Consider the following 13,222-nt stretch of genomic DNA (forward strand, 5'->3'; position numbering starts at 1 on the left):
AAATGTGGGGTACCTGGAGGTAAGAGAAAAAGTAGTCCTGTGTGATCTGACCATGTTACAGGTAGATAGCTCGGATCAGGGACACATACAGCAGAGGCAAATATGAAATCCAGAGCTCAGCCTGCTGCACACATAGATTCACTGATTGGGCAAAACTAAGCAATCTACAAATATTGACTTAATTGTACGAAACCACTTATTTGCTAGTTTCTTATGGTATCATTTACATCTCTGAACGCACAAAAATAAAGCACCTGAAACAAGTGGGAATTCAAAATTGGTGAAATCAGTACCAACCTTATTTGCGCTACTCGGTGGACAATAAGCTGAAATCCCTGTAAAGGTTGTTTAAGCGTTTAGTGAAATAAAGGCCATTTATTCTGCCTTCAGCTCTTGTTGCCAGTGAAAGTGACTTTATCACTAAATACAGATGATAAATTAAGGATTATCCTACCATTCTACTCTGGCAATCAACGTGTAATATTTTCAAACCTTCCTGTTTCAGAATATTAAAAAAGTTTTGTTATAAAAATATATTTATTTTCTGATCCGTCTTAAAATGATAAATCTCCTCACTATGCTTACGAAAGGATCTGAGAGTTAAGAGAGCTGAGCAGAAGGAGACAGTTGAATTAGAACACAACAATCCAATCTCACATGATTGTGCAGAAGGTAGTATGCTGTTTTGCTTACAAGGATTAAATACAGAGTTAGCTTCTCCAGTTGATATTAGATATACATATTTCTTTCTAAAGCTAAATGGACAGCATTGCTGGATTCCTCTGTGTCCTTGGCATGGATAGGTGCAGATAGGGGTACCTTTGGTGCAGCTTTGTAGCAGGAGACTTTTTTCCAGTCTCTTCTCCCTTGCACATGCGCCATGCAGTCTACGACACGAGTGTAGGAATAACATATTGCCACCTCCACAGAAATAATAAAAAATAAAAAAGCTCAGTAAAACCAGCCCAACCACACACAAATGCCGTTACTTCACAATCAACAAAGCAATTACATTTCACGCTGGTTTTCCTAATCGTAAGACTCAAAAATCAGTCAAGACAAAATTGATAATATAATATCACAGAAAAATTATTTAAAATCAGACGTCAAAACAAGTAACAGGAGTTCATCAACTGTGTAAATGTAACATTCTCCCCTGCATATTTGGATGCTAGACTCTTTGTGATGTTCACTAGACGCCCAAAACACCTCTTATCAATTGAGCTGTGACTAACATCAAAATAAATAATGCTACACCATGCAAAATATTTAAGTTTTTGAGACTTTTTATCAGATATACAGCCTGTGTTTGTAGTATCAACACCTCCCTGCTGCCAACATATTTCTGTCAGAGCAACTTGTGCTCTACTCTCTTTTCATTACCGCCAAGCTCTGACACACTTTAATAAAAAGAATAACTAAAATAGGAATATTGTTCTATTTTCCTTGAAGAGGTACCGTACTGAGGATGTCACCTCCTACTTCGGCATCAATGATTTATGTTGTGGAGCTGCTACACCTAAATTTTGTTTAATCCAACAGGACTGAAAATGCGTGAGAATATACTATGGCCATAGGTCGGAATTAGAATATGAAGCATTATTTTTTAGTAGAAAAGTAACTTAGCGTTTCTCTTTCTTTACTTCGGCCATGACTGGTAAATGTTGCTGTTGACGACAATCAGCACACAGTACATTTGTAGTCACACAGTAATTTGTGTATAGGTCAACTAGTCTTGACATGTAAACCAAAAGCATAAGGTAACTCTTGTATGTGCTTAAATCCTCCTTTTAATTTTCTCTTTAAAATCTCTTCCTTCCTGTCAGGTATATCCTGGGTTTCATAAGCAAAGAGCGTGAGAGAGCGATCCTCAGTCCTAAACCTCCTGGGACCTTCTTATTGCGCTTCAGTGAAAGCAGCAAGGAGGGAGGAATCACATTTACCTGGGTGGAAAAGGATATCAGTGGTATGCCCTTCATTCAGTTTTTGGTGCAATTTATATTGTAATCTACAATTGTAATATTCTCTCTTTCATAGATCCTTAACGTGTGATGGAGACCCACGTCTTTGTGTGTCTTTGCAGACTCAGAATCGCGCTTCGATCTTTCTGTTTACTCAAACTCCTTATTTTGCTTCCCTGCTGACTAAAAAGGACATTTAAGTTATTTGTTCGGCCTTGAGTATTTTGTGTAGACAGTTGCAATCTTCCTACATACTTTGACTTTCAACATGTAATTGTCTGTTTTTAAGTGTCAGAAACATATTGTGACTTAATATCCATTGTGATAATATCACCTGGCTTCAGACCTCCCCTCTATTTGTAGGACAACTCTCATTCTGACTGAATCAGAATGGGTGGTTGCAATAGTTTGCATGGATCTGGGAGAATACATAGCTAGAAAGCTGTTTAGCTCTGCTTTTAGCACTGATTAATTGAATGAGAACTCACATGTTTTTGTTCTAATTAGAAAATATACATATGGAAACGTTTTGATTCAAATGGCTGTAATCCTATATTTAACTTCCTAACGTAACATAAGTATTTGTAAAGCGCACGATTTCCCGTAGGCGTCTTGGCGCTGAATAACAGATGTTTATTGTTACCCAACTCAATGGTACTCATTTTATCGACCTCAGATGGATGAAAGGCTGATTGGACCCACCGGGATTTTAACCTGTGACCATGAGGTCGATTACAGGCCCCTGCAGTGCCTGCTTTAGTCCAGTGAGCCACCAGACCCTGCACTTTAATATGCGCAAATAGGTTCCAACATGTTATTTAGCAGTTGTGAATATTACCTAGAGGGGTTTCAACAATGTTACACTCCGTTAATGTACCCATCGTTTTTTTGTTGTTGTTTTTTTTACCTAGGAAAAACTCAGATCCAGTCAGTGGAACCTTACACCAAACAGCAACTCAACAGCATGTCATTTGCAGAAATTATTATGGGCTATAAAATTATGGATGCCACCAGCATTCTCGTATCCCCTCTAGTGTATCTGTACCCGGACATTCCTAAGGAGGATGCTTTTGGAAAGTACTGTCGGCCTGAGAGCCAAGAACATCCTGAACCTACAGACTCAGGTAGTCGTTGATTTTCTGTGCTTTGGCATCTTTTCAAAGGAAGGCCTGCCAGCAAAACCTTCTGAAGACAAAATGTCAGTTACAAGGCTAAATAATACATTTCCAGCAGTACGCAAGTGGGTGATTGTGTAGTAATGACCTAAGACAGAAACAAAGCTAATTTATCATGGAACTCTTGCATTTTAATTAATTTTGCATCATGATATTTATGTATGTGATGTTAGGTTAGTAACTATTTTTCTGGCTGATGACTTGTGCGAGAGAGGGTCAGCACACTGTTATTTTGCAAACAGATACATTGCTTTGTTAAACGTATTAAGACAACAGTATAGTACTATTATATAGTATTACAGGTTGCCTAGGACACATTGGCTTATATGACACACATAGGTTTTCAGTGACCTGGAGGAAACTGAATGTGTTTCAAGATCTTGTTTCGCATAAACCCTTGTCAAATTCATTGGGGATTTCACATGCCATCCTCCTAGCTATAGATTCTAGTTTGATTCTAGCTGGTTACTGAGCAGACCTTTAGTAATCCTTGGCTTTGGATTACACTGAGATTTAATTGATAAACAAACTGGATAACACAATGCTTTGAAATTGGTTTGATTAGCGCAAACCAGTTGCACTTAAATCTCTGTGTTGTTGAGCACTGGCCACAGCTAATGGCAGGACAGATAAGGTATTTGTATTTTGCACATGTGCTTTATGTTACTTGTTTAGTGTTTTCTCATACGATTACCAGGCAATAGCTATAATCTACATCTCATTGAGTTATACTTCAAATGTATAGTGCATGCAGCTTTTTAGGCTTTCTCTACGTCATTTTTGTCAATTATTTTACTACAAAGAAAGCTCCTAGTAAACATTTAGCATTTAACACTGGCTAATACAACAAAACTTAAGGCGCAGCAAAATGACAAAAATGACATATAAGTAATATTTGACAGTAACTCATTATTGGGGCTCAGAAAAGGGCAAATTTATTTTTATAAAAAATCTTGTACTACACAAACCTTACATAAAATAGCATGGCTTTCATTCTCTTATCTTTACAAATACATATAATAACAGTTGTCTTAATTCCCTGCATACAAATCTTTCTGAATATTAAGTATCAACAGGAATATTTCATATTGAAAAGCAAATTTAGTTCTGTGATTGAGTCATCCACCTTATGTACTGAATACCTCCTCCCTTTTTCAAATTCTTTCTATTGCCATTTAAATATCTAGATAATCATTTTTAAAAGAAAAAAATAAATACAATTCACCCTCTTTACCTCTAATACTGACAATAAAGATGATGACTGACCCATCCAGACAAAAAGACCTATTCTGTGAAATGCTTAAAAGTGGTGTCACGAAACCCTTTGGCAGACCCGAATCATGTGAAACGGATTTAAGTTTGTCAGTGTACAAGACCAGCACCGATCAGCGTAGAGGTCTCTGAATCTTACCACTGGCTCCACCGTTCTATAAAACCAATTTCTGTAGGATGAAATGTATTCCATTTCCACCCTGCCTAAATGCATAAATACATACCCTACGGAATCAGAAATATTCTCGGAAGGTCCAATTCTTCTTCCCTAGATTTGTTCATAAAGACATGAACAGTTATGGTTATGTTATGTTAATCTATATTTGTATAGCGCGCGGCTACTCCCAGGAGTGTACCGGCGCTAGAACAAAACGCAAAGACCACATAACATCAAACCATACGCAGCAGCGTCACAGAACTTCACTGCTGGAAAAGCCACGTTTTCAGATTTTTTCTGAAAATGAGGAGATCAGGGTTCTGTCTGATAGCAAAAGGTAGGCTATTCCACAACCTAGAGGCCACAACATGAAAAGATCTACCCCCTAGCTGGGAGAATTGAGCCTTAGGGATAGTAATCAGCAGTTGAGAAGAAGATCTCAGAGTGCGTTGGGGAAGATAAGGTTGAAATCTGTCCCCAAGGTAAGGTGCTCCAAACTTGTGGAAAGCTTTAAAAACCTTGACCAGTGCCTTGAAGTGTATTCTTTTCCGCACCGGAAGCCAGTGCAGTGAGGACAAAAGCAGAGAGCTTTGGGTTCTGGGCCCAGTCAAGAAAATGGCCCTTGCCGCAGCGTTCTGGGTCACTTGTAGTTGGCTCAGGAGATAATCCGGAAGGCCGAGATACAAGGAGTTCACATAATCCAGCCTGCAAACTACCAAGGCCTGGACAACAGTTTTCCTATAAAGGATGGAAAGCAAGGGAAGGAAATTCCACAGCATTATCAATAGTCCAAAACATGTCCCAGCCACAGTCTGAACTTGAGCTTTCATAGAAAGGGATGCATTCAACTTGACTCCTAGGCTTTTCACGGTGGATTCAGAAAACACAGTGGGGTGACATGTCCTGTGGCCACCATGTATGCCAAGCTTCACAAGGCCGTTGCCTGAAAAAAAAAATCTCAGATTTCTCGGAGTTGCATTTTAAATGATTATGTCTAAACCAGGAGAAAACTTTCGAAAGACAGGAATTAATGGGAGTGCCATTGAAATCTGCGCCCTTCTCGCAAGTGAACAGCAGCTGGGTGTCATCAGCTTATGACACTATTTTAGCCCCAGATTCCTCGGCAAGAGGGGCAAGTGGGCCATATACAAATTAAATAGTGTGAGCACTGAGGAACATCCACGCTCAGAGAGGGGATCTCTGCAGCAACAGGAGGAGCCCAGATAGTTTGGGAGCGGTTAACTAAAAAAGATGTAAACCATCTCAATACCGTGCCACCAATAGCGCTCTCCCCAAGTCTTTGCAGTAATCTATTATTGGCACAGTATCGAAAGCTGCAGAAAGTTCCAGTAAAACCAAGACTGCATTACCACCTCTGTCCAGGGTAGCTTTGATAGTTTCAGCCACCTCAAGCAGAGCTGTTTCAGTGCTAAAATTAGCTCTGAAACCTGACTGGCTGGGGTGAAACAAATGATTGGCTTCCAAAAAGTTAGTTAAAACTCCATTAACATATTTCTCTACTGCCTTAGAGAAAAAAGGCAGGAAGGAGAAATTACTGGCTTCCTCAGGGTCAGCTGTAGGTTTCTTTAGCAGCGGGAGGATATTGGCCTGTTTCCACGCTTGTGGCATGGACCCCTCCCGCAAAGCAGTATTCAAAATAGGGTTCACTATGAGATTAATCACTTCTGCTAAAGTAGACAGGACTTTGGCTGGGCAAGGGTCGTGGGGGAACCAGATTTCAAGGATTTCAAAAACACCAAGGATTGCTCCTGGGAAATCACAGATTCTGCAACATCCTCCTGATTAGGCAGCGAGACAGAGAAGGTATCCTGGATGATTTTAATTTTTTCATGAAAGAAACAGGCCATATGCTCAGTCCAGTCGCTTGTAGGAGCGAATAGGCGACAAGTAGTCGTGGGGAAAGAGACATTTTTTATGATGTTAAAAAGGGATATACTTTTGTTGGCTGCAGAGTCAATTTTTGTTACTAAAAAACATTTATTTTCCTCACAAACTTTTTTATAGTGTTTTTTCAGAGCAGTTTTATAGAGTGATTTATCAGAGGAGCTGTAGTTCCTACGCCACTCTCTTTCAAGATGTTTACAAATCCTCTTACTGACCATTAAGGCTTCCGTGTACCACGGGGCAGAACCACGAGTGGCCTTAGCAGCCCTAAAAAGGGGGGGGGGGCAGTTCTGATGCCTGGCAACAAAGCCAGTCTTCCAAGGACTGAACATCGTGTTCCAAATGACCACTTGAAGGAATCCGATGGTGACTCAAAGCATACTGGATCACCTCAGGGGTCATAAGATGGAATCGCCTAGAGCTGTGGCACATCCTATCTTTGTCTAAAAATTGTGCTCTAGAATTGTTGCGCCGAATTTTGAATGCAAACAAATGATGGTCGGACCAAGTTAAGGCACAAGGGGCGTCAGCACAAATCGGGTTGGAAGAAAAGACCTGATCCAAAAGGTGTCCCCTATCGTGAGTAGGGAGGTGGACATAAGGAGTCAAATTCAAAGTATCGAATGATTCGCGTAGTCTCATGGAATCAGGATCAAGTAGCTTGTCCATGTGAATGTTAAAATCCCCGAGCACCACGCAGTGGCTGTATTTAGCCGCGATAGGATAGATAATGGGGCTGATAGAGTCTAGGAAACTCTTTGCTGCTCCGGAGGGACGATAAATAACTATTCCTGCTATGGCTTGATGGGCAGAGATTGTTTGGAGAAACCCAGGCTCTCAGCTCCCTCAATTTACGAGTTAGCCAAAGGAATACAGGACATGGAACTCCTATGTATTATGGCTAACCCACCACCTCTCCCCACAGGGCGATGTTTCCTCATCATCTGGTGGCCTTGGGGAACTGCATTGGCTATTGTGGGATTAGAGGCGTCCGTTGGCCAAGTTTCTGTAAGAAACACCAAGTCTGGAGAAGAGTCAGCTAGCAATTCATAAATTTCAAACTCATGTTTCTTTAAGGAACGAACATTCAATAAAAAAGCCTTCAGGCAACTCCCTGAGTCCTCTGAACTAAAACTGGGGGAGCTTGGATCCTCGGTAACCATATGTTCGCCAAGAGAAGGGCAGACAGTCCAGTTACAGTCATTACAACTCTGGGGAAGATTATTCCCCGTCATGGCAAGATGAGGTTTGCAGACCAAATGTTTGTTGATGTATAACAGAAAGCTTGTGCCATAACTAATAATTTTGAGGAGCTCCAAGGCAAAACCGGCAGCATGTCCGGCCCCGGCCCCTTCCGGAATGCTGACAGGGCGCAGACGGGCTTGCCTTAGGCACGCCAGTGTCGCGCGTGTCGTTTTTTGAGAGGGCCAGCGTAAAACAACTAGACCGCACCGTCGTGAGGAAAATGGCGGTGGCGGTCAGATGCGGCCAAAGTCAGGTTCGATTCCCCCTCCCTCCAACTCAAATTCCCAAAGTATGAGCAGCGAAATAAAAATAGTGTTCAGGCAGAATAAAGTCACATTAGCACAGAATAAAACAAGTTAAAACAACACTGAGGCTTTTTAAAATCTGATAAAGTGCAGAGCGTGCAAAGTAAGCATCAAAGTGGAGAGTAGTAGAGGCAGGAATGAAAATTACAGGGTAATTGGTAACTTAACAATTGGGGCAGCTTCAGCAATACTGGTATTTCTGACCTTTTTTATACTATGAATGTGAGGAAGAGGGTTTTTCCCTTTCTTTGCCCATATTAGCCCAGAGACAGGTTCGTTCCTGTCCATGACATGTCGCAATCCTCAGTAGTGTGGGAATCTGGAAAATGAACTGCAAACTACACATTTCTTCCAAATCTTCTCGTCCTCCCAGGAAATACATTAGTTGAAAAGAGTCTGGGTGAAAAGGTAGCTGAGGAAAGACTGGCCTTGGAAGAAAACAGTGAAAATAAACCACTTATCTTGCAGGGAAATCTGTTTTTTTTGCCAAGTCCTAAGATCTTGAGCAAAGCTAAATCGCCCTGCAAATGATTTACTGAGTAAAACATACCCTGAAAAATTCAGATCTTTGTGCAGGACTCCATTACCCACAGAGCGGAAATGATTAACTTTCAGTTTCTGATGTACATTATAGCACAGTGGATCTCCTAGGATTAGTAAAGCACCAGGTTCTGCATTTTACTAGTAAGGTGCACCATTTCTTCTAGATTTCATCCTTTTCTGGAAGTAAGGGTAGTTTTTGTAAATATTTTACAAAGATGCTGAACTCTAGTGTTCATGTAGGTAGTTCCATTATTGTCTTCTTGCACAACCTCCTCCTCCAGCTGATCATCTCAATCACATATACACTGGAACATTCCATAAACTAGTAACATTCTAGGTTGGGCTGAAAAAGGCCGTGAAGCATCTAGAAGAAACGGATCTCAACCTATCTCCTTCCTTTACCACTGATACATCAACTGAGTCATGTTGAGGCAGAACCCAACAGTTTTCACCCACATGTATGTAATAATGTAAAATTCATTTTAATGGACTACAGATTTATAAAACACCAAATGCACCTTCTACTCAAAAATCCTGGGCAGAAGCTGCTTATTGAGGCTAACTTTACTTGTAGTCAAGAATGAGCCAGCTTCCTGTTACTGATTAGACTGGTAAGTGTGAGTAGCCTGTTAGCACAGATATGGCTGGAGATAGCCTTATTATGTTGTCAGTGCATGGTCACTTCGATTGTAGTGTCCCTGCAGTCTAGCAAGTGGAGCGCAGAGAAGATGTCATCTCACTATGAGAGAACAACTATATTGGCAGTTAATAGAGATTGGCATTTTATTTTATTGGGAGCCAAATCATGATTGGTAAATCTAGTACAGATTAGGTATGATCATACTGCAAGGCATCAATCTTCATGTTTCCTTGTAGGTCTAATTTTCACTTGGAGATTTGAGCTGCTAAAACCTCTCAAGATCATCAGGGGAATTAGGTCTTACAGTTAACTCACTCCCAACCCCACCACGCAGTTACCAGTATCACCGGTATCCGTGACTGTGGGGAACAGACTCAATGGAGAGATTTCTAAGCCTCTAATAATGGGGTATATTGATATTTTTTTGCTTCACACTCTTTCCTTTTTCAGAGTTTTGCATTATGTTGCAATTAACCAACTAAAAAAGGCTCAAAAGTGCTACTTGACACTTAAAGAATACGACAAGTGTGGCATCTGTAAATATCTTTTTTTCATTACATTTCTCACAGGTGCTGTTCCCTACTTGAAAACAAAGTTTATCTGTGTAACGCCGTAAGTATTTTCACTTTGCATTTTTCATGTTTTTCAATTGTGTGACACTGTTCTACAATATGCTTTCTGATAGATACATCTGCCTTGTGAATATCCCCCTTGCGTCAGCAACGTTCGGAATTTTTCTTTGTAGCACGCCGGCGTGGGCGACGTCACAGGAACGCGGCACCGCGCGCGACTCCGTCTGACGTCACCGACCCCTTATTAGGCCTACGTCGGCGTGATGACATCAGTTCCCTTTTTTCCGCGTCGTCGACGCTAATGGTTTCAGGGATCTTCTGTAGTTACAGATAGAGACTTTGTTTCTTTTTGTTGTTACTGTTTCTGTTCTTCGTCGAAGATGTCGTAGAAGAAAACAGGATTCAAACAGTGTGGCTCGTGTGCCAGGATGATGTCAATTACTGATCCACACGAGGATTGTTTATGGTGTTTGGGATCGGATCACGACGTCAAGGGCTGTCGATCCTGTTCGAAAATGAATCCGAAGGCTCTGCGTGAAAGAGAAGCTAAACTTTTATTAGCCAAGATAAAAGGTAAAGAAGCCGATAGATCTTCGAGATCAAGATCGAGACACTCCAGATCGAGACCGAAGTCGAAATCGAAGTCACGGTCGAGGTCGCGATCGAAGTCATCGAGGTCGCGATCGAGGTCCAGATCAGAGTCGGTATCGAAATCGGCTTCTGGACATGCTTCGGGTTCCTCGAAGAAAAGACATGAGGAAGAAGCATAGTTCTCACCATCATTCGGGATCTTCGGACTCTAAGAAGAAATCTTCTCGAAAGCATCACAAGGACTTTGTGTCTCCATCTCCTGCTGATGCTACCACTCCGGTAAGATCTCGAGAGTGTACGCTGGAGCTGGATCCGAATCCGGCTTCGGGTCAGTCTTCGGGGCATGAGGACGTCGTGGAGGTCCCTCAATCTCCGATTCCGGAGGATGAACCGGAAAACCTAAAGGACCAAGAGGAGCCGAATCCACTTCAGCCTCCTACGAATCCTATGGGTTCTTACCCTTCTTTTCCTGGTCCTGGTCAAGATACATCGCATTTCCTAAATGCTATGTATGGAGTGTATGCAAGAGCAATGTACCCCACTGGAGCACCTGCGGGTCCTATGGGTCCTTTGTCTTTCAACTTGGGTATCCCCCAAGCTTATGCACCGGCGCCTTTTCTACCCTTCATGCCGACTCCATGTCCTCCTTGGATCGGTTCAGCGCCGCCGAGGTCTTCGACTCCGCGCACGGCTTCGCCGACTCCGGAGCGACCTCGGAATTCAGATCGAGGCTTGACGCCGGTTCCTGTTTCTCTGACTCCGGTTGCTCCTGCTCCTCGGTCGACGCCGGCTCCGACTCCATCGGAGTAGTTACCGAATCCGTCGACGTCGATCCGTATGGAGTGGTCGAGACGTAGAGCCCAGCGTCTACTTGAGGAAAAAGAGTTTGTGGAATCTGAAATGGAGGAAGGTGAACTTCAGGAGAATGATGATTATTTTGAGGATCTTCATTCTGCTAGCAGTCTTTAACTTTCTCCGGAATGGGGATTACCTGTGGTTTCAGATGCACCCTCCAAGGATGTCGTTCCATACCATATGGTTATTAGAAAAGCTGCTGATTTATTAAATTTAACTTTACCAACTGTTGAGTTTAAACCTAATATCCTCACAGAAGTCTTACATTCACCTTCTTCTATCATTGAGCCTACTGTACCTTTTACTGAAGCTCTGACAGAACCAATTCTGGAGGTTTGGAAAAAGCCTTTGTCTGCACCTGCAGTATCTAGATCGGTGGCGAGACGTTATAGGGTGGCTCCTGGGGATCCTGAGTTCTTATCATCTCACCCTTCGCCAGAGAGTCTGGTAGTTCATGCTGCTTGTGCGAATAGATCAGCTGGCTCCTTTCCTCAAGTTCCTGGAGCTAAAGACTCCAAGAAGTTGGATCAGGCCGCTAAGAAAGTCTTCTCCTCTGGTAGCATGGCCTTAAAATCTACAAATGCTACTTGTTTGCTTGGCAGATATGTGCATGCCTTAATGGACTCAGTCAAACAATTATCTGCTAAACTTCCAGAAGAGGACAGAAAAAACTTTAATGAAGTTGTTTTGGATACTCAAGCTGCGGCCCGCCAAGTTATTCAAAGTGGCATGGACACTGCTGACTCCGTGGTTAGGATAATGGGTTCTTCGGTAGCTACCAGAAGAGCTGCTTGGTTAAAATCCTCAGAGTTTTTCACTGATGTACAGACTACTCTTTTGGATTTACCTTTTGGCGGGGTTGGTCTCTTTGGAAAGAAAGCAGATACAGCTCTGGAGAGATTCAAAGATAGCCGGGCGACGGCTAGATCTTTGGGTTTACAGTCGAGAGGTACAGCTTCCAGAAAGTTCAGAGGTTTTGGCAGATCTTCCTTTCATCCTTTCAGGCAAGGCCAGCAGCAACAGCAGCAACAGAACCCTCTGTACAAGTCTTATAGAGGTAGACAGAAGGGTCGTGGACGTGGACGTCAAGCTACTTCCTCCTCTAATACCCACCCCCCACCTGCAGCAGCAAAGGAGCCCTAGATCCGCCATTCCGGATCATGCAGGTCCGGTAGGGGGTCGGCTTACTCATTTTCTACGGGATTGGGAATCGGTTACATCAGATCTTTGGGTTCTCAATCTCGTAGGAAATGGGTATGCCCTTCCCTTTCGGGAATTTCCTCCCAATTACCCTCCTTGCCAAGGTTATTGTTCGAAGGACCACCTGCTTCTCTTGCAGGAAGAAGTCCTGGCACTTTTCAGAAAGGGTGCGATAGAGGTGGTTCCGGAGCAGGAGAGGGGTCAGGGATGCTACTCCCGGTATTTTCTGATCCCCAAGAAGGATGTCAGGCTTCGGCCAATCCTGGATCTCAGGATCTTGAACTTGTATCTGAAACAAGAAAAGTTCAAGATGCTCACTCTTGCGCAGGTTCTTCAAACGCTGTTGGAAGAAGACTGGATGGTGTCGATCGACTTGCAGGATGCTTATTTTCACATCCCTATCCTGAAGTCGCACAGGAAGTATCTCCGTTTTACGGTGGGTTCGCAACACTACCAGTTTGCGGTCCTTCCGTTTGGACTTACTACTGCGCCTCGAGTTTTCACCAAGGTGATGGCAGTGGTGGCAGCACATCTCAGAAGATCGGGGATTCCTGTATTTCCGTATCTGGACGACTGGCTCATCAAAGCAGAGTCGCCAGAGAAGGTGCTCCTTCATTTGCCAGAGACAACTCAGTTGTTACACAGGTTGGGTTTTTCGATAAATGTACCCAAGTCTCACCTGGTGCCCTCCCAGCGCAACCTGTTCATAGGTGCGGTACTGGACACTACTGTATGTCGTGCATTCCCTCCACCTCTAAGGATTCGCGACATACAGGAAATGATTCCTTTATTTTTCAATGG

The 13,222-nt window shown here is 42.7% G+C and overlaps 1 protein-coding gene across 3 annotated transcripts in view; it reads left to right on the forward strand.

Moving 5' to 3' along the window:
• STAT3 (signal transducer and activator of transcription 3) overlaps nt 1-13,222 on the forward strand; it is a 397,539-nt gene that overhangs the window by 308,282 nt on the left and 76,035 nt on the right. For 2 of the 3 annotated variants that reach the window (XM_078645389.1, XM_078645390.1), the window contains exons 20-22: nt 1,827-1,966; nt 2,873-3,088; nt 9,773-9,815. In XM_078645389.1, the coding sequence (XP_078501515.1) occupies nt 1,827-1,966; nt 2,873-3,088; nt 9,773-9,815 (399 nt within the window). The remainder of the gene's footprint in view (nt 1-1,826; nt 1,967-2,872; nt 3,089-9,772; nt 9,816-13,222) is intronic. The other variant, XM_078645391.1, reaches the window with a different exon arrangement.

The sequence above is a fragment of the Lissotriton helveticus genome, chromosome 5_1 (assembly GCF_964261635.1).
Source record: "Lissotriton helveticus chromosome 5_1, aLisHel1.1, whole genome shotgun sequence".
NCBI classification, from domain to species: domain Eukaryota; kingdom Metazoa; phylum Chordata; class Amphibia; order Caudata; family Salamandridae; genus Lissotriton; species Lissotriton helveticus.